General features: G+C 37.9%; 2 protein-coding genes across 2 annotated transcripts in view; one reads left to right on the top strand and one right to left on the bottom strand.

The window, feature by feature from the left end:
- The window catches only part of LOC141441550 (uncharacterized), a gene marked incomplete at its 3' end in the record, with an annotated part of 39,353 nt that extends 21,756 nt beyond the window's left edge, over nt 1-17,597 (bottom strand). The window contains 1 exon segment of the mRNA XM_074106318.1: nt 17,427-17,597. Coding sequence (XP_073962419.1) covers nt 17,427 — 1 coding nt within the window.
- A 6,981-nt stretch (nt 17,598-24,578) lies between these two features.
- Nucleotides 24,579-26,970, top strand: LOC141441574 (uncharacterized). The gene is made up of 2 exons (XM_074106351.1): nt 24,579-26,085; nt 26,480-26,970. The coding sequence occupies exon 1, from the start codon at nt 24,718-24,720 to the stop codon at nt 26,014-26,016; it is 1,299 nt and encodes a 432-aa protein (XP_073962452.1). The 5' UTR covers nt 24,579-24,717; the 3' UTR covers nt 26,017-26,085; nt 26,480-26,970.
- The last annotated feature ends 249 nt before the right edge of the window (nt 26,971-27,219 follow it).

Raw genomic sequence — 27,219 nt, 5'->3', positions numbered from 1 at the left:
ATAAATGTGAAAGTTGGTGAAGATGTTTGGAGGTTTGGTTCTTTGGATGTTTGGATGTTTAGATGTTTCACGCAATAACGGCTGTACGGATTTACGTGAAACTTGGAGTACAGATAAACAAAGATCTGCTTTGAGACATGTGATACTTGATCTCCCGGTAATGCGTTCCCGTGGGATATTATTTTAAACAAGAATAGAGGGCGTTGTCCAAAAACAGTGACGTACCGTACCTCGGCCACAGAATAGATAATAGTACAAGTACAAGTGCCTCGGCTCTAAAGATGACGTGTTAACTTCGTTTGCAATCAGTAGATGGCGTTGTGCAAGCGAACCGTCCGTGACGTTGTCCTTTCAAATTGTTACCGTAACCTTTTCAGGCCAAACTCTAACCCCTTATTCATAAACGACAATCAAACCTATTTAGTTAAATGCGCTAAAATTCGTTTGTCCTTATCTGTCACTTCGACATTGTATTTGTTAGAAAGGGACAAAGCATTTGTTAGTTAACATAGGCTTGTTAAGTGAATAAGGGGTAAGACATTTATTTATTGAGTTGCCATGCCATGGTAACAAGAATCGTGTTAGTAAACCGTTGTCGTTGTATATTTCAAAAATTGGACGTAATATACCTACAATAGTTCAGTTAATGCGGTATTAAGTTAATTCTAATGCGGGCGAAGCCGCGTGTTAACGCTAGTATTATAAATGCGAAAGTTTGTAAGACTTTGTTACTTCATCACATCTAAACCATTGAACCGATTTAGATGACCATCGATGTACAGATAGTTTGAGTCCCTGAAAAGGACATACAATACCCCGGAAAATCGCATAGTTCAAGCGGGACAGCGATAAACGAATCGAAACGCAGGTAGGGGCTAGTAAATTATAATTGTAAAGTCGAATGAAGCTAAGAAATCTCCCGATCGAATAGATCTCGCGAGATAACCCTTTATTATGCTTCCGCACATTACTTCACCTTCGCGACGCACAAAATTGGTGATTTATGGGCGGGCTCATTTCGGTGTTCGCGTCGTCTCTTGCGCATCCTCATGTCACGCTCACAGAATCCTACGAATATTATAATGCGAGTTTGTGAGTGAGTGAGTGAGTATGTTTGTTACTTCTTCACGTTGAAACTGCTTTATGGATTTGGATGAAATTCGGTAAGGTGAGGTTTCTTAAAGATATTCTAACGTAACACAGAAAATTAACATTTCATTACAAACTAACAACTTGCAAATTATTTGTATGCCTGTGGGCGAAACCACAGGCGAAACATAGTGATACCAATTACGTTGTAACACCTTGTGTACCTATATTGTAACCAACCACATATGTTGACAAATAAATATACTTTGACTTTGACTTTCATTTTCTTTTATTTTTAGCTCCTTGTTGGTGCTAGTTAAACTGGTAAACCACCTCTTCAGTTTTTATGATGTTCTAATAAATAATGTATGACGTAATTAACTCTATTAAGTAGTATTTTTGGTGCAATAAATGTATTCATCTTGGACGGTCCCGTCTTTTATTTAACAGTACTTTCTTCTAACATTATGACAAAATGTTGTATGTTGATGATATATTGTAAAACAAATCATCAACATACAAAATTCGCACATGTAAGGTCTACAAAACTTGCAGACTTTACGCTACTATCTTACTAAACTGGGATCCTTGATTTCTACTGCCCTAGTACAAGCTGATAGACAAATCCGGATGTTTAAGTATGATTTACTGGTCTACGGCACAATTGGCCTATTACGGACCCTAGCGGTGTAGAACTACGTAAGGATATCTATAAGATGTATGACATGTCTGCCTCCTTGGTACGTCAACCGAGATAGAAAGGTAATGACTTCAGTACTTAATAAATAAACAAATAACAAAAATCATTTATTTAGAACGATTAAAGATTTATTATCACGTCTGGTTTTTGTCTCGGAGACCCCAAGACTGGCACTTAACTCTCGCAAAGATTAGGAATAACAGAGAGGTAATGCGGCCAAAGTCTTGGGGTCAATGCCCTGTGGCAGAAAATTTGGATGACATTTTTAATGGGTATGATTTTTTTGATGACCTGATAAATGCATTTTCGGTGACCTAATAAATAATATTTGTCCCTAAAATAGTAGATCTGTCACCTAAATTTAATCACCAAATAATATTAAAACGGTTACCTAAATATTATTTAAAAATTACTTGGAAATACGGTGACTATGAATATATGAATGAATGATTAATATATAAATAAATTAATTAATAATAATAATACATATACAGAGCAAAAATCTGGCCCTCAAATGTATGCAATAATAGGTAATTTTGTATGGAGAGTGGGCCAAATTTTGTGCCGCTGAGTATACACACACAAATTACACCAATTGACCCAGCCCCAAAGTAAGCAAAGCTTGTTCTACGGGTGATAAACAACGGATAGACATACATAATATTTTATATACTTAAATAATTTGGCATGATTGTTTTGAATGTAACGTCAATGAAAACCACGATTTAATTTTCGAGAATTCCCACGGGAATTTTTAAAAATATCGAAATTTTAATTCTGCTGCTGGATCTACTGATTTACGTGTGCGAAGCCGCGGGTAAACGCTAGTTTAGTATATTTTTCTTTTTAATTCCCGACGCAAAAAGAGGGTGTTATAAGTTTGACCGCTATGTGTGTCTGTCTGTGGTACCGTAGCTCTTAAACGGGTGGACCGATTTGAATGCGGTTTTTTTTTAATTTAAAGTCAGGGTTTCTAGCGATGGTTCTTAGACATGTTTCACACCAAAATTTTTGACATTTTGAAAGTTTTTGTGATATTGAACTTTGAAGTGACAAAGTCGGGGGTTTTCCAACTTTTTGTCGCACCTTACGAATTATAGTACTTCTGGTTGTTTGTTTGTGCGCAAACAAATGTTCCCATTTTTCTCCAGAACGGCTGGACCGATTTAGATGTGGTTTTCTGCAATGGCTTTGTTATTTATCGACGGTGGTTCTTAGATAGTTGTTATGGAGTTAACTCACTAGGGGGCGCTATAGTAATTTGTTAAAAATGTCTTTATGTTCAGTAACTTTCGTTACTGTCTGTACCTAAGTATATCGAGGTGTCGCATGCGCAACTCAACGGCTTCGCCTGACCGCCTCGGTTAAAGGACTTGCGCACGCTCCGCCGCCGACGCAGCTATACTACACGCACTTCTGTATTACATTAGTGTACCTATAACTATCCTTGATAAAAGATCCATTTCCGATCACGGCACAAACCCGAGGCCTTATTGTTTTTTTACATGAAACTGACCGTGATTCAAAGTTAAAGTCAAAATATCTTTATTGAATTTAGGCACTTATGAATGTGAAAAAAAATCTACTACCGGTTCGGAAAAACCTCTGTTGAGAAGAATCCGGCTAGAAACTCAACGAGGCATATTTTTTTTAAACAGATTTACAATATTATTAAATGATATTATAGGTACATCACATGTATTTCACACAACTTTTTTTTTAACACAGTAGGTTCGCTTTTTAAAGGGATCGCTATTGACCCATATCTGACCTGATATTAAGCGCAGATGAGGCCAAAATAATTATTAGGAATAAATTAAATATCAGCCTTAACCCGCATTAGAAATAGCTTGATGCCGCCTTAACTCAACTGTTGTAAATCATGCCCGAGCAATTTTTTGAAATATACAACGACAACCGATTACTTACACGATTCTTGTTACCAGGGCAACGCGATAATAAAGAGCTAAGAGTTTGGCTTGAAAAAAGGTTTCGATAACAATTTGAAAGGAGAACGTTCGCTCGCACTACGCCATCTATTGATTGCAAATGAAGTTAAGACGTCATTTTAAGAGCTGAGGTATGGTACGTCACCGTTCTTGGACAGCGCCCTCTATTCTTGTTTAAACTTTAATTATTATCCCACGGGAAAGCATTACTGGGATATCAAGTGTCTCATGTCTCAATACAGATCTTTGTCTATCTGTACGCCAAGTTCCATGTAAATCCGTTTAGCTGTTATTGCGTGATTAAGTAACAAACATCCAAACAACCAAACCTCCAAACATCTTCACGAACTTTCACATTTATAATATTACTCTGTCATCTCCCAGGATAACAGGATCAAAGGAATTTGGGCACAAATTTGTGCCTCTGGGAGAGGACAGGTTAAGTAGGATAATATACTTACTTGGAATCACAATTGTTTTCACGCTACTTCTTTCTTATTTGACATTTGCAAGTGTCATCTCATATCAATGTGCCGTAAATTTAGCATTGTATTGCATAGGTACCATCAGCCAAACATAATGGTCTACCACCCTAAAGTTGATAATCGTTTGCATGTCAAAATTAAATTCAAATTTAGGAGAAAGTGGCTCCACCAACTTTTTGATGATTCTGCCAGTGTCGAGGTTGACTGAGACACTGCGGGTAGGTGGACGTCTTGTTCGATAATCTGCCAGTTTGTCTGCCAGTTTTCGGTGGGACATTTGCATGTCATAAAACAATAATGCCAATAGACGTGTCTGTCAACTTGAAAGTTCGACTTTAGCGACATATTCATTTGATAGGAACTTGTTCAAAAATTGATAGACCACTTATTTGGCTGATGGTACATACATTGAAAATCACACTTAATCTTTATGAAAAAAAAATGAACAGTATACTTACATGTTTTAAAAAAGTTGCTGAACAAACGTAGCTAAGTTATATGAGAGTAGAATCAAACCTTGCATTTAAAACCTCATGGTTTGAGATACCCTTTAGGCTGGTATGATGATGAATATCATTTAGCTCCCGTAACGTCACTCAGCCTTCGTAATACGGATTTACTGTCATTTGGTGCAAATGGAAAATCGTCCAATTGAATTGACCATTTTGAATTTGAACCAAATTGAATATCAACCAACGTGAATTTTGACAAAATGTAATTGTGCTGAAAAATATTAACTTACATCCAAATTTATTTTTGTTGTAAACTAATGAAACCAAAATGGAATATTGTCCATTATAAATTAGGAGCAAAATTAAATAAGCAATAAGTGAATGTTGGCCGTGGTGGCCTAGTGGTTTGACCTATCGCCTCTCAAACAGAGGGTCGTGGGTTCAAACCCCGGCTCGCACCTCTGAGTTTTTCGAAATTCATGTGCGGAATTACATTTGAAATTTACCACGAGCTTTGCGGTGAAGGAAAACATCGTAAGGAATCCTGCACAAACCTGCGAAGCAATTCAATGGTGCGTGTGAAGTTCCCAATCCGCACTGGCCCCGCGTGGGAACTATGGCCCAAGCCCTCTTGCTCTGAGAGGAGGCCTGTGCCCAGCAGTGGGACGTATATAGGCTGGGATGATGAAGTGAATGTTGTCTAAATCAAGTCTTAACTTAATAATGTAGGCCCAAAACAAATGATTTCGGGTGGAACAAAAGTATTAGCAATTCGTCATATTTCTGAGTGTACATCAATACAAGTGGTCGTTTTTTTTTCGGCATACATCAAATTTAACAATTTTACTATAGGACTAGGTTCCACTTTCGACGATATTCAGAATGGTCAATTTTCCCTGTTGATGTATTTCAAATTGTCATTTTCCTGCTCTGCCGTATAATTTCAAGTTGTCCATTTTCCATTTGCACCAAATGACAGTAAATCTACGAGCGCAATTAAACAATTGAACCTCAATCGATGTGCGCGCGCGCACGCGGAACTGCCGGGCACGGGAAAGGTCAATAATGCATTGGCGGTTCTATAAAGCGCAGTATATACCTGCAAGAAATACCACGCACGATATCAGCATCGTCATCAACAGTCGGAAGACAACTACTGATGAATTAATGACAACTTGCCACTTGCACTCCACCGGTTGCCTGCAAATCTCACCATATCATCAGTCTACCTAAGAGGAGGCCGATTTTTAGGGTTCCGGAGCCAAAATGGCAAAAACGGAACCCTTATAGTTTCGCCATGTCTGTCTGTCTGTCTGTCTGTCTGTCCGTCCGTCCGCGGCTTCGCTCAGGGACTATCAATGCTAGAAAGCTGTAATTTTGCAAGGATATATATGTAACCTATGCCGACAAAATGGTACAATCCATCCATCTCAGCCTATATACGTCCCACTGCTGGGCACAGGCCTACTCTCAGAATGAGAGGGTTTGGGCCATAGTTCCCACGCGGGCCCAGTGCGGATTGGGAACTTCACACGCACCATTGAATTTCTTCGCAGGTTTCTACAGGTTTCCTCACGATGTTTTCCTTCACCGCAAAGCTGGTGGTAAATTTCAAATGTAATTCCGCACATGAATTTTGAAAAACTCAGAGGTGCGAGCCGGGGTTTGAACCCAGGACCCTCTGCTTCAGAGGCGATAGTTCAAACCACTAGGCCACCACGGCTTGGTGATTTTTTTTTCTCGTCCAATCCTATAGTGTGGGGTGTCATTGGATAGGTCTTTTAAAACCATTAGGTAGGGGTTTGCGAAGATAATTTTTCGATTCAGTGATGTGTTTGCGAAGTATTCAACTTTAAAGTGGAAATTTTCATTAAAATCGAGCGCCCCCCCCCCTCTAAAATCTAAACCGGTGGGTGGAAAAATTTGTAAAAATTCAGGATGGTAGTAAGTATATCAAACTTTCAAGGAAAACTATAACGGTTAAGTTTGCTTGAGAATTATTAGTAGTTTAAGAGTAAATAGCAGCCTAAGCTATAAAATATACCTAAACTATGGAAGATTCCGTATAAAATACGAAATCCTTAGAAAAATATTACTTAATATTTTCGTAATGGCTACGGAACCCTATTTCGGGCGTGTCTTATACGCTCCTGGCCGAAGTCCATTTCGCTGGACGTTCAAAGTGAAACGTTTTGCATTCCTATAGTAAACATTTTCCGAGGGTTCGAATCTAAGGTTTCACCCTCGTCACTATTGCGTCAGACAGATGACGCAGGATGCTAAGTAGGTAATTGATATTTACCTACTAGTTCACACAATTTATACCTGATTTTTTGCCTTGCTGCAGTAGCTCAGACTATCAGTCAGGCATACTAGGCAAAGCTCTGCGCAGGGGGCGACACTAGCGCAAACCCATGATAACGTCCGTATAACGTCCGTTCTCTTTAATAACCTTTAAAAATCATGATATAATTTATTAGTAACAAAAAATACAAACATTGGGACATAGAACCTCCGCCTTTTTTGAAGTCGGTTAAAAATAACCAACATGATATTTACATCGATAGTAACGTAGAGCAATAAAAAAAAAAGGCAAGTGTGAGTCGGACTCGCGCACCGAGGGTTCCGTACACATTTATAGGTATGGATGTAAACGGGAATCGTGTCTTGAAGATATTTGTCGCTTTTTCAGTGATTTAATACATCTAGTGTATGCAGAGCCCTACTCTTAAGCAAAATGTACGTAGTGTGGGGTCAGATTATATTGGTCATTGATATTTACAGACAGACAAAAAATCAAGATTTTCAGACTTCTCTAGTTGGTTGTGTTATAATAGCTACCTTCATACCAAATTTCAAGTTCACGGGAAGTACCCTGTAGGTTTTGATTGTACGGCTGCATCTTTTGATTGAGTTGGCTTGAAGTTTGATTTTTTCACAGCTCCAATGGACAGTAGACCTCAGTGTTTGATATAAATTTCAGCTTGATACCTTTACGGGTTCCTGAGAAAAAGGGTCTTGACCGACAGACAGACAGACAGACAGACGGACAAAATGTGATCCTATGAGGGTTCCGTTTTTCAGGTACGGAACCCTAAAAAGGGTAAAAAAATCAAGTTTGTTGTATGAGAAACCCTCTTAAATATTTATTTTATCCTAATTTCATTAAGTACCTATTTATTTTTAAAGTGTTTATGTAATAACTCCTCTGTAATAACATTAGCAGATTCGTTGTGAACCACCACTATTGTGACTATATATGCTGCAGGTACTAACTGACTTAGTGTGTGCTGGTGTTAATCAATGTTGATGCTGAAAACAATATTTTACACTTTATTTTAGTTCAACAGTAAAAAGTATAATGTAGTGAAAAACAGTATAATACTGTTTTTAACAGTATAGTTTTAAATTCCACTCCACTACTGCACTTCGAGGAACCGTCTGTCTTACCATCCTCACCATCTTGATGATTGGCAGTCTAGTAGCGTGCATTTTAAGCGAATCTTCTTTCCTCGCACGACGATCTGGAATCAGCTTACAGCGGCAACATTCCCGGAGCGTTACAACTTCTTTCATCTTTAAAAAACGAGCCAACCAATTCCTTAAAGGGTTGGCAGCGCACCTGTGATTCCCCTCGTGTTGCGGGTGTCCATGGGCGACGGTGATCGCTCTCCATCAGGTGACCCGTCTGCTCGTTGGCCCCCTCGTTTTATAAAAAAAAAGTTGGCAACCCAACGGCCAATCTGTTCTCCGTGCTATATAGCCTGCCCAATGGCCATTGTCATTTCAACAAACTAGTTCGCTTGGTTATGTTATGTTGGTGACCCTTGGTCTTCTACTAAATACGTATCTCCTCCTTTTACTTATTTACGTCTTCCCATTACAATAGGGCATATTAGGCAAAGCTCTGCGCAGGGGGCGACGCTAGCGCAAACCTCCATGACGCCAGTTCTCTTTATAATTTTTCATCACACTTGCTCGTAAACAGTGTCAAAACATGAAGGCTATCTTGATTGCAACCCCCTAAATAAAACCCTCGACCTTAATGTGCTTGTCATGAAGCCCGTGGTCGGTAAATGAGTCATTGCGCGTACTAATTTTCTTGTCATGAAGCCCAAGGACGGTCAATGAGTCCGTGCCCGTACTGATGGTGCTGCGCATGGTGCAGCAGCAGGACCACATGCACACGCGGCTCAGGCACATGCTGAGGGAGGGGGAGGGGGAGGGCGGCGCTGCCAAGAGCGCAGCCTAAGGTATCGCCAATATTTGGAACAATTATATTTAGAAATAAAAAATTTACTCGCAAATGTGATGAAAAACATTGTATGTCGCACGGGCGGTACTAGAATTACGAACATCGACTCATTAAAGCCCTCAGTCTTCGACTTCGGGCTTCTAATAGACTCTCGTTCGTAATTCCTTATTTATCGCCCTTAAGACACAATGTACTATTGTCGCCATGACAGTATTACGATATATTTATTAGTAACAAAATAACATGATAATTTACATCGATAGTAATGATAGAGCTATAATATATTTCCGAAAATTCAATTGAAATAATACAATACCCTACGGATATTGTATAATAATTTGTTTAGGATGATGGTGGGGCTTCCTCGCTACTGCAGTGCTTCTGGCATGTTTGCTGACGCTCACGTGGACGACTTTTATGCGCTTGTGCGTAAGAAAGTCGCTTCACTGATACGCAAAATGAGGGGCAGCTCTAACAGTCTCCTAAAGGTGGTCGCAGAGAGGCAGGACAGTGCTGTTCTAGAACCGAACCGGTGGTAGATTTTTTTTTGACATTCATAAGTGCTTGTTATAGCCTAAATTGAATAAAGATATTTTGACTTTGACTTTGACTTTGACTTTAGGCAGGTTCAACATGCTGCACGATTACATACTATCTAATAAATAACTCGTAATACCAATGTAGATTTACTAACATAGTTCTTAAGTTTCTATTGTTACTAACATGCTATGGACTAAATTAGTTGTCTGATAATAAAAACATTTTATTTTATTTATTTTTATACAATACAATAACTCTTTATTGCACACTAACACAGTAAGCAGTACAGAAAGCACAGGTATATGATAAATATTATATTATGGCATTTAAGATACTCATAAAACTGTTTACGGTTCTGTGCTAGTGCTTCCCTCTGACGGCAGAAAATTGCAGTAATATTCCCTATTTGGAACGCAGAAGGCCTACTCTGAAACTCGAAACTCGAAGTTCGTATCGTGCCGTCCCTCTCGCTCTCGTATTAAATATTATAAGTGTCAGAGGGACCGCACGACACGAACTTCGAGTTTCGGGTTTCGTAGTAGCTCTGCAGGAGTCGTCACATCTTACGGTTGCGATACTATGGCACCACACGCTCCTATTAGCGTATCTACCACAGGTGGCGCCATCTATAGGATTATTTAAATACTTATCGCTCAAGGCTCGACAGCCGCAGGTGTAAAAGTTTTCGTTTGATACTGTGAGATGGCACCAACTGTGCCGATAATTGTAAAAATCATGAAATAGCCAAAAGATCGCTGCCCGTGTTACTCTATCTTTTTTCTCTATCCAACAAATACGAGGATATAGGACCGAGATCCAACCATAGGTAAGCAAGCGATTAATGTTTTCGGATGGGTTTCTTGGCGAAGACGTGATGCACTTATTACTTACTAGCTTTTACCCGCGGCTTCGCACGCGTAAACTATTCAGTGTGGTAGCTGCAATTTAAATTTTCGGGATTTTACAAAATTCCCCTGGAAATTTCCAATATTTATATCGTGGTCTTCATTGAGGTTGTGTTGTGAAAGACTGTACAAAATTCAAGACTCTAAACCCAGTGCTGAAGTTTCAAAATTTTTCCCTATCCAAATTCAAATGCAAAATTCAAATTCAAATCATTTATTCAGTAAATAGGCCGCAATGGGCACTTTTACACTTCATTTTTTATACTACCAGCGCTTTCGGAAAGACCATCATTGACAAGAAGAATGCGCCGCAGAAAGTCATTTTTTCAAAATAAAATAATTAGAAATAAAATACTTAAAAACTACAGTATACAATTAAAGAAAAAAAAACCAAATAATAATAATAATAATAATCATACAGGGATGTATGGGGTCCCTTAGTAACAAAACTATACCGTGGGAATATCGGGATAAAAAGTAGCGAACATATAATATGTGTTATTCCAGACATACGGCTACCTACATCCAAATTTCATGCCTCTAAGCCTAGTGGTTGTTATTTCGACATTTTATTCCTAGGTATCCCGTGGTAATATCGGGTCAAAAAGTCGTTTATGTGTTTTTCTAGACATCCAGCTTCCTACATACCAAATTTCATGACTCTAAGCTCAGCGGTTAATATTTCAAGATTTTATCCCTATCCCGTGGGAATATCGGGATAAAAATTAGCCTGTGTGTTATTACAGAGGTCCAGCTACCTACATACCAAAATGCATGGCTCTAAATCCATGGTTGTTATTTCGAGATTTTATCCCTAGGTATCCCGTGGGAATATCGAGTCAAAAAGTCCCTTACGTGTTATTCCAGACGTCCAGTTACCTACATACCAAATTTCATGACTCTAATCCCAGCGGTTATTATTTCAAGATTTTATCCCTATCCCGGGGGAATATCGGGATAAAAAGTAGGTTATGTGTTTATCCAAAGGTCCAGCTACTACATACTAAATTTCATGGCTTAAGCCCTGCGGTTGTTATTTCAAGATTTTATCCCTAGGTATCCGTGGAATATCGGGTAAAAAGTCACCTGTATATCCAAACGTCCAACTACCTACATACCAAATTTCATGACTCTAAGCCCAGAGGTTGTTATTTCGAGATTTTATCCCTATCCCGTGGGAATACCGGGATAAAAAGTATCCTATGTTTTAATCCAGGTTATAAACTAACTTTTCGCCAAATTTCATCCAAATCCGTCCAGCCGTTTCAGCGTGAAAGAGTAACAAACATACTCACTCACTCACAAACTTTCGCATTTATAATATTATAGTAGGATTAGCATTAGGTACATACTCGAAGCGTAGTGTTCGAATCGCGTCTGGCGCGTGGAAAACTTTTTAATTTTAATTAACCCCCGACGCAAAAAGAGGGGTGTTATAAGTTTGACCGCTGTCTGTGTGTCTGTCTGTGGCACCGTAGCTCTTAAACGGGTGGACCGATTTGAATGCGGTTTTTTTTTATTTGAAAGCTGGTTTTATAGCGATGGTTCTTAGACATGTTTTATCAAAATCGGTTCAGCCGTTTCAAGATCATCAGCTCTTTTGTTCGCTGCGGTAGGAATCTTAGACGCATAACGGGTATTTACTTTACTTCCAAAAATATATTTGGGACCTAAAATTTGAAACACCCATATATGCTGTATAACTATGCAACATTATGGAATTATCGGCCTGATGCTCCAGCTAGGATAACCAGAACACTAGTAGGTAAACTCTTGATAAAACCATAGCAGATATATCGTGTTTGGATTCGTTTTGATGAGTGTTTGATTCTACTTACAATGCAATGGTGGCAACAGGATGACCTACACTCTATAAAAAATAATAGCACATAATTATGTCGTGTTTGCTTCCACTGAACGTAGATAGTAAGTGTTTAATTTTGTAACTAAGGGACCCCATACATCCCTGTATTATTATTTTTTTTATATTTTTTTATTTAATTGTATACTGTAGTTTTTAAGTATTTTATTTGTAATTATTTAATGTTGAAAAAATGACTTTCTGCCAAGATAATTGCGGCGCATTCTTCTTGGCAATGATGGTCTTTCTGAAAGCGCTGGTAGTTTCTGCTGTCAGTCAGTGGTAGTCATGTTTTATGACGTGTAAAAGTGCCCATTGCGGCCTATTTACTGAATAAATGATTTGAATATAAATTTGAATTTTTTATTCGTTTTGATCAGTAATTGATTTTAGATACAATGCAGTGGTGGCAACAGGACGAGCTGATGCTGCAGCCAGGATATCCAACACACTAATACACTTTAAAAAAAATATAACAAAGTTAAAACACACGAAATAAAAAAACCCTAAATAAAAAATAAAAACTAAAAATTTAAAAAACCCTTGACATAAAAAAAAACACCAGCAAAATAATATATAAACGCCCGAATAAAAACGCCAACATAAAAACGCCGCCAAAAAAGACGACTAAAAAGTAAAAAGTAATTATGCACTGCTTAGCTTTATCCCGCGACTTTTTTGGCGGCGTTTTTTTTAGGGCGTTTATTTATTATTTTTGCTGACATTTTTTTGTCAGGTTTTTTATAAATATTTTAATTTAAGTTTTAAATCTTGTAACTAGATCATTATAAAATAAAAAGCGTGTGACAATGAGAACATTTTTATTCTTGTGATCATTGGTCTACGGTTCTATAGTGTATTGGCTGGTAGCTAGTGTGAGGTTGGTCAGTTGATCGGTGATCCACTCCGCTGATGGCATCAGAGAACCGAACAGGGTGGCGTCCTGCTTGCACACCTGTCTGACGAGACCCGCAATGATCAAATCATCAGACTGAAATAAATAAAGACTGAATTAAGAAAGAAACCTTAGAATTTGACAAATGAACGTATTTGAATTCGAATTTGTCGAGATAAATGTGTAGGTACCGTATTCGTTTTGTGACATAGGCTACTTTTATCCCGGAAAAATTTAAAAAATAATTATGGGATAACCGAATCCCACGCGGGCGAAGCCGCGGGCAAAAGCTAGTTAGGAGATATAAAGAAAACCGCTTTGCGCGGTCCAATGACAATGCTAAAGTAACAACATTAAAGACGTTGACTGTAGTTACCTGCTGGAGGTGTCGTCGGGGTAAGTGGCGCTTCTGTGGTCGTGGACTTGTTAGCTACTGGATCGATGCAGCACCACTGTAAGCCTCCGCAAGAATAGAAGCTGAAACAAAGTCATGGCATGGTGATATGCTTATCAGCACCTTTAGATAATTAAGTTAAACGGTGTTTATCATCATCATCATCTAAGCCTACGTAAGTCCCAATGCACAGGCCTCCTCACAGAACGAAAGGGCTTGCGATGTAGTCCCCTCGCGGGCCCAATGCGGATTGGGAATTTCACCATTAAATTTCTTCGCTGATGTATGCAGGTTTTCTCACGATGTTTCCTTCATCGTAAATCACGTGGTAGATATAATCTCGCACATAAATTCCGAAAAACTTGGAGGTACGCGCCTGCAGGGCTACTACGAAACTCGAGTCGAAGTTCTTGTCGTGCGGTTCTTCTGACATTTATACTATTTAATACGAGAGCGAGAGGGACCGCACGACACGAACTTCGAGTTTCGTAGTAGCCCTGCAGAGTTCGAATCGAAGATCAAACAACTTGACCACAACGGCTTTTTTCTCAAACATGAAATAGAGATTAGCAAAATGTAGTCGGCTAAAAGAATAATCTACGTCATCACAAATTGTAGGAGAGCGATATGAATCGTTTGGTGTACCCACTAAGATAATACCTTCGTCCATTGTCCGTTTTTTCGCCTGTCCTGGGAACACACTACTGAATTACGAACGCTGGTTGACTGGGCAAAAAAATGTGCAAATAGGCTCTAGAATAACCCCTTTCAAGGAATAGGTCGAATTACCATCATCATTATTGTTTCAGGATGTATTAAAACAGTAATTTAGTTAAAGAACATGCTTTTTACTTCTCATTCCAAATTATACATATCTACAAACATCTAGACCACTATATAGGTGATGACACTGACAGCGCGCCAAGCAGGTTACGTTCGGAAACAATTATCATCATCACACCAGCCGTAGGAGGTCCACTGTTTGACATAGGCCTCCCAGGGCCTCCCCAATAAACCTCCATGCTTCGGGTGGAAGCGGCAACCATCTCCATCTACCCTGAACCCGCGGCTTTAACCAGGTCATCCGTACATCTCAATGGTGGACGTTCTACGCTGCGCACGCCGACCCGCCATCTCCATTCGAGAACTTTTCGACCCCAAAAGCCATTTGCCATCCAACATTATCGGCCATCTTACATAAATGTATACAAAGCTAGTCCTATACCTCGATCTTAGTTCAGTATTTTGCCCGATACCTCCATATATAGCAATCGTATTATTCATCAAGCAGGTGCCTTCATCAACACAGACACCTACGGTAACTTTTCCGGCAACCTGGACAAGACAAGCCCGTTCTTCTGAAAATTACAATAAAATGCAATACAATACAATGACTCGTCATTGTACACCTACACCACAAATAGTAAACGATACAAAAATCAGGTAAGTAGGTACACTAGAAAACACAAATACAAATGAACGGTGTCGCGCAGGAGCTATAATATAAAATATAATATCGTAACATATATTATAAGGAAGACTCTACTGCACGGAACAGGGTTACATTTTCATAATGACGAGCGTTTTTCCGAGCCTTATACAATATACTCAAGTGGTCCTTATTTTCTTTTACTAGTAGCACATTAGAAACAAACATTTTGAAGATTTTTTAACACTTACTCGGTGGGCTGAGATCTAAATTATCATCATTATCATAATTATAACCATTTGAGACTGCAGACTGTGGCGCGGCGGTTACTGTCACGCATAACCCAATAAAGATGATGAGGAAGTTCTTCATCACTGAAAGAGAAGAGAGGTATATATTTCAATCCAATCAAGTCAGGCCAAGAGTCACGTTTGTAGAATTGTCAAAATGTTGCACAAATAACTAAATTTAATAAAATAAAAACTTGTTATCAAAAAAATAATCCGTCGAAAAAACTGAAAAGCAAAAGTAATAAACCTGTCGATGGAGGACACAAAGGAAACGTCTTCTTATCTTTTCACATATATTAATATTATATAATATTAATTTTTATGTATTCTTTTTATAAATTGTATCTGAATTTCACAGTGCTTTGGTTTAACTGGTATGCTGTGAAATGTAATAAATAAATAAATAAATAATTAAACGTCTTCTTAGTTAGTACTTGGGTTCACAAAGAATAGTTATACACAAAATTGCGGCTCGCGAAACGCGCGCGCGTGCAACCGTTCGGAGTTGCTTGCCGAGAGAGAGAGAGAGGTCGAGCGAGCGAGAAGGCACAGGTTGCGTTCGGGAACCAAAATAAGGTTCGCGCTACAAACCTTTTTTTATTTAACCTTAGTCTAGGTACCAGTTTGAAGTTGGTGCCTCAGCAGGAGCCAAGAGGAGTGATAGAAGCCCATATGGTAGACGACTATAGGCCCACTTCTGCTGGCCAGTGCTGAGGTACTGACTTCAAACCTGTACCTAGATTAAGGTTAAATAAAAAAAGTAAATAAGGTTAAATATAATATACGCGTCGACTTGAGAACCTCCACCGTTTTTTTACATCGGTTAAAAAATAAAAAACAAAACCCTCCTTCGGGCAGTCGGGTAACAAAAAGTCTAGTGGTCTAGAATTCTGTTAAGTTACTTGAACGGTCAACAGTCTCAGGACCAGAGATGTGCAAAATATAATCGTAATCGACTAACGATTAACGATTGAGATTTAACCTATTCAATCACGATCAACGAATAAAAATGACGATTGACTAATCTTAGTCGTAAGACTTTCGATTGATTTAGTTAACATAAACTGTCAATTAATTACCAGCGACTAAATTTTCACTCAATTAATTAATTAGATTAGGTTTCTCTCGATTAATATAAGCATAAATAAATTTTATTTGTAATAAATATCACACAGCATACATACTTAAATGATTTTCCAAGTGAACAACACATGAAAGACACACATAATTTTTGTAACGTGCGTGTTCTATTTTTTTTAACGAGATTTAATCGAGAAATTTAGTATATTAAAATGACGATTGATCAATCGTTATTCGAATACAATGTCGATTAATTTCATCGCAGTTAAATTAATCGTGATTAATTTTGTGACGATTGATTGAGTAGTAGTGAAGAATCAGTATGTGATACTAGAAAAAAATCTAAAACTTGTCAAACATGAGATTTTTTTTAATAATAATTCCTTTTTTTGACGCTTATTTTCATCGGAAAATTGCTCTGACATTTTTTTCTTCTTATATGATCTTAGAATATAATTTGACGTAGTGGGTAAGAAAATCCAAAAAAAAAGCATACCCAAATTTATGTATTTTAGAACTATTAAAAACTGAGAAAGGGAAATTTCTCAGCCTGATTTCTTTTTAAATATATACTAAGTAGTCACGTAAACACTTAAATCCTCCTCCGCAAAGTAACGCTTTATTCAATAAATTATTTAAAGGCTATTTGTTGGCATTTCGAAAGCTATAATTCCTCTCTCACCAGCACTATTACACAAAACTTCTTTTTGTTTCCTTTTGCCCGCGTACCCAACAGTGATGTATATTTGGCAAGTGAGTGTATAATAGTTATAATAATTATGTTTATGTACTAATGTTAATGTCTTTCAAAACCATAAAATAAATAATATGTTTCATAGTTTACAAATTATCAATTTATGTAGTCTTATGTATAGTAATAAAACTGTGTAGTATATCTTTGTAGCGGTCCGAGGGTCACCAACGGTACTGGCTGAAGATCAGCGCTGGGGTGTTTATTAACGCTTCAGCATTATGCTGAGCCAGTGTTCGATTCACAATCGCAATGACACATACTTTCCTAGGTGTTGTCTATTTGTACTTAATACTATTGTTGTGAATAAATGTATTTTCTTTCTTTCCTACTTTTTAGTTGCTTACTTACTTGTTCAATACTGGAACACTAAAGTTTGACTACTTCACTTATTTATGAATATTTTTAAACCAAAGCTACAATTTATGTGCTTTGGATGGATGAATTGGATCTGCTTCAATAAAACTCGTCTTTCCTGAGTCGGTCTGGGCAAACGACTAAACATAGGACGGTTTCGCCGCAACTTTAAAAACTGATTTGAGGGTCAAAATGTTATCAATGTTTGTACTATAGTATATATATATATTATACATAGGTTGGCGTTAAACAAAGTTTGTCTAAATATTTTGCAGTAAGCATAAACAGTATCTCGTTGGTCGCTGAGTTAAATTTTGATTGATACGTTTATCCGGGGCCAAGGCACCACCAGCCAAATAAGAGGTCTAGCAATTTTTAAACAAGTTCCTATCAAATGAATATGTCGCTAAAGTCGAACTTTCAAGTTGACAGACACGTCTAATGGCATTATTGTTTCATGACATGCAAACGATTATCAACTTTAAGGTGGTAGGTATACCACATATTTGGCATTTATATTTATACATTCGAATGCAATAATACCATAATAAACCATACCATAATAAAGCTATAGCGTAGCATAAATTTTTGAACTGATTAGTGGTGTGCATTAACAAATATTTGTATTTAGCTTCGCCCGCGTGGAATTCCATTATCGCGCGCTGTGTCCTCGGGAACCGTGCATTTTTCCGGGATTAAAAAAACGCCCGAAAAAAAGCGCCGACAAAAAAACGCCGCCAAAAAAGACACATAAAAAGTAAAAAATAATTATGCAATACCTAAGCTGTTGCCCGCGACTTCATCTGCGAAGAATTCGTTTATCCCTATCCCGCGGGGACTATGCTGATTTCCCGCAAAATTAGCCTAAGCTAATTTAGAATAATTAAACTCAAACAAACTCAAACTCACAACATTACCTAGTAATATTTTTTTATCTAAGCGTCGTCGGTGTCTGGGGACCGCTAAGGTTAACAGGAAACTAAAGTACATATGTTGTATTTGTTAAAGTATTAACCTTAGCTCATTCTTAACTATCTTGAAGATCTTGGTATCATCAGCGTAAAGTAAAATGTGAGAATTTACTATACAAGCTGTGACATCATTGATAAAAATGTTAAACAGCAAAGGTCCCAGGTGGGAACCTTGAGGAACACCAGAGGTAATGGGAACAAAACTAGATAGGTAGCCCTTCACCGCTACAGCTTGAGTTCTGTTACGGAGATATGACTCGAGCCATCTCAGGAGGTCACCATGTATACCGACTGCTTCGAGCTTTATTATTAGCAAAGAATGGGATATTTTATCGAAGGCTTTCGAGTAGTCTGTATACACTGTATCCACCTGATAGCCGTTGCTCATGGCTTCAAGGACAATGTCAAGAAACTCGCACAGATTAGTCTCTGTCGAGCGACCACTTACAAACCCGTGCTGGTATGGAGTCAAAAGAGGTTTAACAGCCGGAAAAACTTGGTCATAAACAATTTTCTCGAACAGTTTCGGAATCACAGATAATTTAGAGATACCGCGATAATTTTTAACACAGTGTCTATCACCACTTTTGTGGATGGGCGCTACCAGAGATCTTTTCCAGATATCTGGCAAAATCCCTGTCCTTAACGAAGCCGTAAATAATATTGACAATGGTGAGGCTAATTGCTCAGAACATTTCTTCAGAAATACGGGATGAAGTCCATCGGGGCCAGTACCTTTGGATATATCAAGTCGAGCTAAGTACCTCTCAACGGTGCTGGGCTTGTATCTATCGTACTGATCAACATATTGCCACCCTCCGCAACACGTACTGTGTTAGATGGAGTTGTGTCCGTTTCGAAAACTGATTGAAAAAATGCATTGAACATATTTGCCATACTCTGGCCATCCGATACTACTTGATTATCCAAGTATATGGAGTCCGGTATGGCATTATTACTCTGCTTGGATTTTATAAACGACCAGAATTGCTTTGAACTACATTTTATATTACTCTCTGCGCGTGATATAAATAAGTCATAACACGTTATTTCCATGTGTTTTACTTCACGTCTCAGTAGTGAAAAATAGTTATAATCACTTTGCCTATTGTAAGTTTTCCATTTTTTATGAACTTTTAATTTTTTATTTATTAGTTTAATTAATTGTTTGCTAAACCAAACTGGGTATTTGTGATTGTATTTTATTATTCTTGAGGGAACGTGTCTGTCTACGATGCCATTAACGACACGATAAAAGATGTTAACGGCCTCTTCTATGTCCTTATCATTTAGATGAGAGTCCCAATTAATTTTAGATAGTTCCTGATTAATAGCACTGTAGTCGGCCGAATGAAAACGTCGAGACACGCGGTGCAGGTTGGAGGAAGGATTCGGTACAACCGAGGATTGTTTTTGATATTAATGATGGATGATGAGAATCTTCTGGGAGAGACAGCGGTTCCGCGCGTGAAACCAAACACGGCTTATTCGAAAAAACCAAATCGAGGCATATATTATTAGCGTTGGGCGTACCATTATACTGGTTCCACCCCGTAAAACACATAAAAGTAAATAATTGAGAGGTTAACACATCAAAAGAAGGATTCTGTAAAATTCGATTAGCACCCGCCAATCCAGGCTCCCAGACAGCGTCCCTTATATTGAAATCCCCGACCAAAATAAAACTATCGTCTGGGTTATCCAGATATAGGTCAGATAAATCCTCAAAAAACGTTAATTGAGACTGTGCTTGACTACAATTTTGAGGGAATTAGCAACAAAAGATACGATACAAGTGATATAGTGACAGTAGCAATATCAGCGTCGGGAAAAATTGGCAAAATACTGGATTTTTGCATGTTCACGACAAGCGGGCGGCGCACGGCTATCAGCGTGCCGCCACCCAAGGTCATCTCTACGCGCTGATAGTCGCGGTCCGCGCGGTACACGTTGTACCTGCTCTTGCTATCAAATAATTCGATGTCAAAAATACCTTGAAGCAACCAAGTCTCACTCAAACAAATTAATCAATAGTCATTAATAAATAAAAAAAATCATCATTAATAATCGCTAAGTAATAAATTCTTAAAATAATATTGAGCGGAGTATTAGAGGTTGCTCACATAATCTCGTATGTCAAGGTGTTTCGGCAGAAACAGCCTTGGCAGACTTATATATTCTGGAAATGATGGTTCATACCTACCGACTGGAATTGGTTTCATGCTGGTATCAGATGGGTATATTTAGGGGTCTTGGTGGTCACCTTTAAGAGCGTCTGGCGAGCACTTCCGGCAAAAAAATACTGACATATTTCTCTTTTCTGTATCTACCAGTAAATTCCTAACTGATGCCATGACTATTATTTCAGTATCAGATGGGTTAAATTACGCCCCTTTTTTCGCACCGGAAGTGACTATTTTTTTGGTACCTTCGGCAAGTTCCGCCGTGGCAGACTATGAAATTCGGACTCAGCATCAGTTTTATGGGAAACCATTGTGCGTTTCATCGCGGTATCAAGTAGGTACGAAATTTTGCAGTCCGCTCTATCTATCTATCTTGTAAACCGTTTGTCCAAAAAATATGCAAAAAATATGGAAAGGTAACGCTTAATAAACACTTTCAACGAAAATTGGTTTCATTCAACATGATCGGATATACCGTTTTTGAGTTACTGCCGAAAAATTACGCTTCTCAACAATAGGACGCAAGTGCCGTGAAGATACGCTCTTTTTCTGGTAATAGATTTAAGACTGCAGTAAGTGTTTTAACTGTGTTATAACGTACATAATATTACTTGATTTTTTCGTAATGGCTACGGAACCCTATCTTGGGCGTGTCCGAGACGCTTTGGCCGGTTTTATCCTGTTTATTGTACAGTTTACTTATTGGGTTTTTCCCGATGTAACTAGCCATTATTTTTGAAGTAACTGTTATTAAAGTTGACATACATGAGGTCATCAGTACAATGATAAACTGCTTGCCTTAGCATTTATCATTTTATAAACTTTTGTAATTTAATGAAATGCCTACCAAAGCAATCTATGGTTCTTAGTTAGATTGAGTTTGAAAGGAAAGTCAAACGGAAACAAGAACGTTTCTTTGTGACTCTCTAAGCAGCTAACATCGTAACTAATTTTATTATTGTCTCTAAATCAAACTAGGCTTCTAAGAGGCCTGTTAAAATAGGTGTTTAATATGTATTTAAGTTATATATTTATCAATGTAAGTATGTTTTCCGTTGCCTAGTACCCATAGTCCAAGCTTTGCTTAGTTTGGGACTAGGTCAATTGGTGTAAATTGTCCCATGATATAAGATAAATTATGAATATTCCCGTAGATGGTTAGAAAGTTTTGACTGAATACTCCTGTAATGTGTCTTTAACGCCGTACACTTTGAACATCGGTGAGTGTTAGAATAAAAATTGACAACTCTGATAGAGAAATCCTGAAAAAGAATGACAGATGTAATAAGTTAAAACTAAAATTAATAAGATACCTGCTAAAATATATTGAGTTGACAAAAACTTAGTTATAGGTACGGTAAAACAGGAAACGAAAACTGTACCATTCTATCCAGTAATCATTTATTTAATCCTGGTCATTAGTAATAAACTTGGAGCTTGGAATGACACCTCGGAAGTAAGAAACAATACAACACTATTGCATATTCCAAACAATTATGAATATACTCATTATAAATGGGTTACGGCGGTCAAATAAGTCAATAACATACCAGTAATTACCGTGATGTTTCGCTTGCACAAAAGGTAACAAATTATCAGGACGTACGTTAACCGCTCTACAGACTACGTCTGCATCTTTCGTGAACTTGGTCGTGACCTGAACGTGGTCATAGTCTGGCAGTTTGTAATACATGCGACATTTATCAATCAGAAGCACCTACTGGAAGGTTCTTAGGTTCTTCTAGATTGTATCGGTACTTATTTGTCAAGACTTCCACGACTCAAAGGACCAAACTACCTTGAAGCTGAGTTTGAGATAATACTGACTAAGCACATCATATTCACAAACGATATTTACATAATTCTACTAACAAGGAAATAAGGGATGTGATCAAATCACTTTGATCCCTATAGTCGCTCATCCTGTTTTCTTTCTGACCGTACCAGATCCACAGTAATGTCACCCAAAACATGTATACCTAAGGACTGCACATTAGCAGCAAGTATGAAGGTACAAAGTTACTACTTGGATCAGGTACTGCCGCAATTCATTACGGCGACTGGGTGAACTTCAGCTTCGGTGTGTAAGTATCTCGTAAGTATAACAAAAGTTAGTATCTACCTGGGAAATATATGACCTGAAAAAACTGAGAAGGGTGCCAAAGTATGTATCTGTTTTGTTAGGCTAAAGAACCATGCTGACGCTACATGAGTATCTTTTTTTTTTTTTTTTTATTCGATTGGATGGCAAACGAGCAGGTGGGTCTCCTGATGGTAAGAGATCACCACCGCCCAAAGACACCTGCAACACCAGGGGGATTGCAGATGCGTTGCCAACCTAGAGGCCTAAGATGGGATACCTCAAGTGCCAGTAATTTCACCGGCTGTCTTACTCTCCACGCCGAAACACAACAGTGCAAGCACTGCTGCTTCACGGCAGGATTAACGAGCAAGATGGTGGTAGCAATCCGGGCGGACCTTGCACAAGGTCCTACCACCTGCAAAATCTATTTTCCTACAAAGCTTCCTACTCTTTCAATTCGATGCAGATGATAAATCATAAGCATCATAATGGTGATGCATCAGCATAGTCAAGTGGAAAGGATTTCAGTGATGAGGACAGCTAGGATAGTCAACTCGTAACTTCATATTTCTTGTGAAAACAAGAGCGTACTGTACCTATGTATGAGAAAGGCCTATGCCCAACAGTGAACGGCCCACGGCTGATATGATGCTGATGATGATGATGACAGTACTTTGCACGAATCAGGGGTTGGATTTGGCCTTATGGATACTGTTGATCAACTGTATTGAAATTAACAGCTAGCAAATACAACTTGGCAAATCTCTTGAGATATTTCATGGTAATCAAGTCAAAACCACATTAGGACTAAAATTCTGAAGCATTTACGTAGTTACCTGTGAACAGTTAGCAAGACCATTAACCCTAGCACCGTGAGCTTCGTGGTCAGAATCTTAGTCATGTCTCAATATGTAGTATACTCTTACAACACTTAAAAGCCTAACATGAGCTATTTCCCAAGACTGCTTCTAATTATCAATAAAATACTTATAAATTTTATAGGTCGTAGTAAAATTTTCGACTAAAGTACAGTTGGTACAAAATTTCGTGACACGATAAAAAAAAAATATTACTCGAAGGAGTACCCCGATCGGGTAGCTAAGTGTCGCAATAGACTTTCGCTAGCTGGCGCTGTCTATTTGCGTGTGTGCGTGAGCTCCTAGTGTCCGTATACGGCCGTAATTGACGTTCAAAGTAAAGCAACTCGTTTGCGGCTTTGGCGGAATATTTCATTTCGAGTGTGGGGTCAAAAAATTCGGTTACGCTTAGATACTCCAGCCATTAGTTTTTGGTGAAATAATTATTCATAATTTACGGAAGAAACCTGAAAAAAGGCAATATTGATAACAGCGCCATCTAACGGGACATTGATCATGAGCTAACCAGGAGCATAGCTCTTAAAGTTGAATATTTCGCAAACAAATCACTGAACCGAAAAATCGTCGTAGCAAACCCCTAATGGTTTTAAAAAACCTATCCAATGATACCCCACACTATAGGGTTGGATGAGAAAAAAAAATCACCCCAACTTTACGTCTATGGGAGGTACGCTAAAAAATTTTTTTCTAGATTTTTTTATTATACCATTTTGTCGGCATAGTTTACATATATATCCGTGTAAAATTACAGCTTTCTAACATTGATAGTCCCTGAGCAAAGCCGCGGACGGACGGACAGACAGATAGACAGACATGGCGAAACTATAGGTGTTCCGTTTTTGCCATTTTGGCTCCTAAAACCTAAAAAGCCCTCTTTTAATAAAATCATGAAAAAGCCAAAAGATCGCTGCCCGAGTTACTCCATCCTTTTTCTCTATCCAATAAATACGAGTATATAGGACTGAGATCCAACCATAGTGTTTCCGAACGTAACCTGTTTGGCGCGCTGTCAGTGTCATTACCTATATAGTGGTCTAGATGTATGTAGAGATGTATAATTTCAATGAGAAGTAAAAAGCATGTTCTTTAACTAAATTACTGTTTTAATTCATGAATACATCCTGAAACATGGTGTCAGAAGTGCTGCAGTGACCAAAATAAAGTGAAAAAATGAGTGCTGATGAGAAATTCGCGCTCTTACTTGAGCAACAAACAAAATTGCTCGCGACAATGCAAAGTCAGATCACATTGTTACAACAACAAGTTGTTACTAACACGGGAGACTCCAGTGCAAGCAGGGTCAATGTCCCATGGCCACAGCCTTTACAAGTCGAATCTGGCGATCAGCATGAAAACTTAGAATTTTTCAAGAACGGCTGGCAGAATTACTGTTTGGCCTCTGGAATTGACAAATGGCCACCAGCAAAGGCAGAAATAAAAGCCGGCCTACTAATCAGTGCTTTAGGCTCTGCGGCTATGAAAAAATACATGGAGTTTGGTCTGACTGAAGAAGATAAAAAAGACGAAGTGCTTATCTTTAAGAAAATAGAAGAGTTCATAAGCAAAGAGACAAATTTAATATACTCCAGATATTTATTTAATGCGAGAACACAGCTTCAAGGAGAAGATTTCTCTGAATATCTATTATCATTAAAAAAACTGGTAAAACCATGCCAATATGGTACTATGGAAAAGGAAATTTTAAGAGACAGAATAGTAGTGGGCATTATCAATGGAGACACAAAGAAAGAATTACTACGAAGAGCAGATCTGGATCTGGAGGAGGCTGTAAATATCTGCAGGTCAGCGGAAACGGCCAGCAAGCAACTGACAGAGCTCCAGAAAACCGAGGAATCAGAAGAAAAATCAATTAATAAAATAAATGAACAAAAGACTTACCAGAAAGAGCTAAGAACATGTAAGTTTTGTGGCAACAAGCACATATTTAACAAAAATATATGTCCAGCATATAAAAAGAGGTGTGAAAAGTGCAAGGGATGGAATCACTTGGCAAAAGTTTGTAAGAAAAAATATGTCCGTGAGGTCAGTGAGCAAACACCATCTGATGTATCAGATGATGATGTTTACATATCAGAAATAAAAATAAATAAGAGATCTGGCCATAGGGAGGTGCCCTTGCTGTTTAACATAGAAAACAAGATGGTGAAAGCATATTGCATTCTGGATACTGGCTCACAAGTATGTACAATGGGTGTAAACTATTATAAAACAATAACAGGATGTAATGAGCTGACTAACTTAGAACCATCAATACATAAGCTGCGCTGTTTTAATAATTCTGAAATAACAGATTATGGAACTAAAATTTTTGAATGTGTCAGTAACCACAAGAAGTATTCTATAAAATTTCACATAGTAGATGTGGACCACAAACCCTTATTGTCAGAAAATGCATGCTTGGCTCTTGGATTAATAAAATATTGCAACACTATATCCAGCCGGAGATAAATAATGAACAATGCCAAAAATTGGTCCGGAAATATCAAGATGTTTTTGAGGGATATGGCTGTCTTCCAGGTGAGGTTACTTTAGAGTTTGATAATACTATTCCACCAAAAATACAACCACCCAGGAGGATTCCTATGGCTCTTCGAGATAAACTGAAGTCTGAATTAGAACAGTTAGAAAAAGATAAAATTATTGTTAGAGAATTGTGTCATACAGACTGGGTAAACAACATTTTGATTGTTAAAAAAGATTCTAAATTTAGAATATGTTTAGATCCTATTCCTCTAAACAAAGCTCTGAAAAGACCAAACTACCAGTTCACTACTCTGGATGAGATGTTGCCTGAGTTGAGCAAAGCTAAGGTTTTTAGTACCGTAGATGCAAAGAAAGGCTTTTGGCAAATCAGTCTGGATGAGAATAGTAGCAAATTAACTACATTTTGGACCCCTTTTGGCCGTTACAGATGGTTGCGTCTTCCGTTTGGATTAACATCATCGCCGGAGATTTTTCAACAGAAACTTACCAGCTTGCTGCATGGTCTTACAGGGATTGAAATAATAGCAGATGATATTTTGATATATGGTGTTGGTGATAATTTAGAAGAAGCAACAAAAGACCATAATAATAAACTGGAAAAATTATTCATTAGACTCCGAGAAATCAATTGTAAGTTAAATATAAATAAAGCCAACTTTCTTCAGACTTCTGTCAAGTACTATGGACATTATTTAACAAAGGATGGTCTTCAAGTAGATAAATCAAAGGTACATGCTATTAAAAATATGCCAACACCAACCTCTAACAAAGATGTGTTGAGATTTTTAGGTATGGTGAGTTATCTCAGTAAATTTATAAATAATCTGAGTTATGAGGCACATCACCTAAGGCAACTTACTAGAAAGGATGTAATTTTTAAATGGACAGACAAAGAAGAAAAAGAATTTAATAATTTAAAAAGGATTATATCTGATCTGATTTACCTACACTAAAATACTTTGAATTGAACAAAGATGTTGTTATTGAATGTGATGCAAGTGAATTTGGTTTGGGAGCTGTTTTATATCAAAATGATCGGATAATATCTTTTGCATCCCGCTGTCTCACATCCACACAAAAAAAATATGCTCAAATTGAAAAAGAGATGCTTGCAGTAGTGTTTGCATGCACAAGATTTAATCAATATATAGTTGGTAACCCAAGAAT

Source organism: Choristoneura fumiferana, chromosome 24 (genome assembly GCF_025370935.1).
Source record: "Choristoneura fumiferana chromosome 24, NRCan_CFum_1, whole genome shotgun sequence".
NCBI classification, from domain to species: Eukaryota; Metazoa; Arthropoda; class Insecta; order Lepidoptera; family Tortricidae; genus Choristoneura; species Choristoneura fumiferana.
Note: the sequence above shows the minus strand (reverse complement) of the source record. Positions and strands in the feature narration are given on the sequence as shown.

Coding starts and splice junctions, on each gene's coding strand:
- LOC141441574 (XM_074106351.1), top strand. CDS start 24,718: ATGAGTGCTGATGAGAAATTCGCGCTCTTACTTGAGCAACAAACAAAA.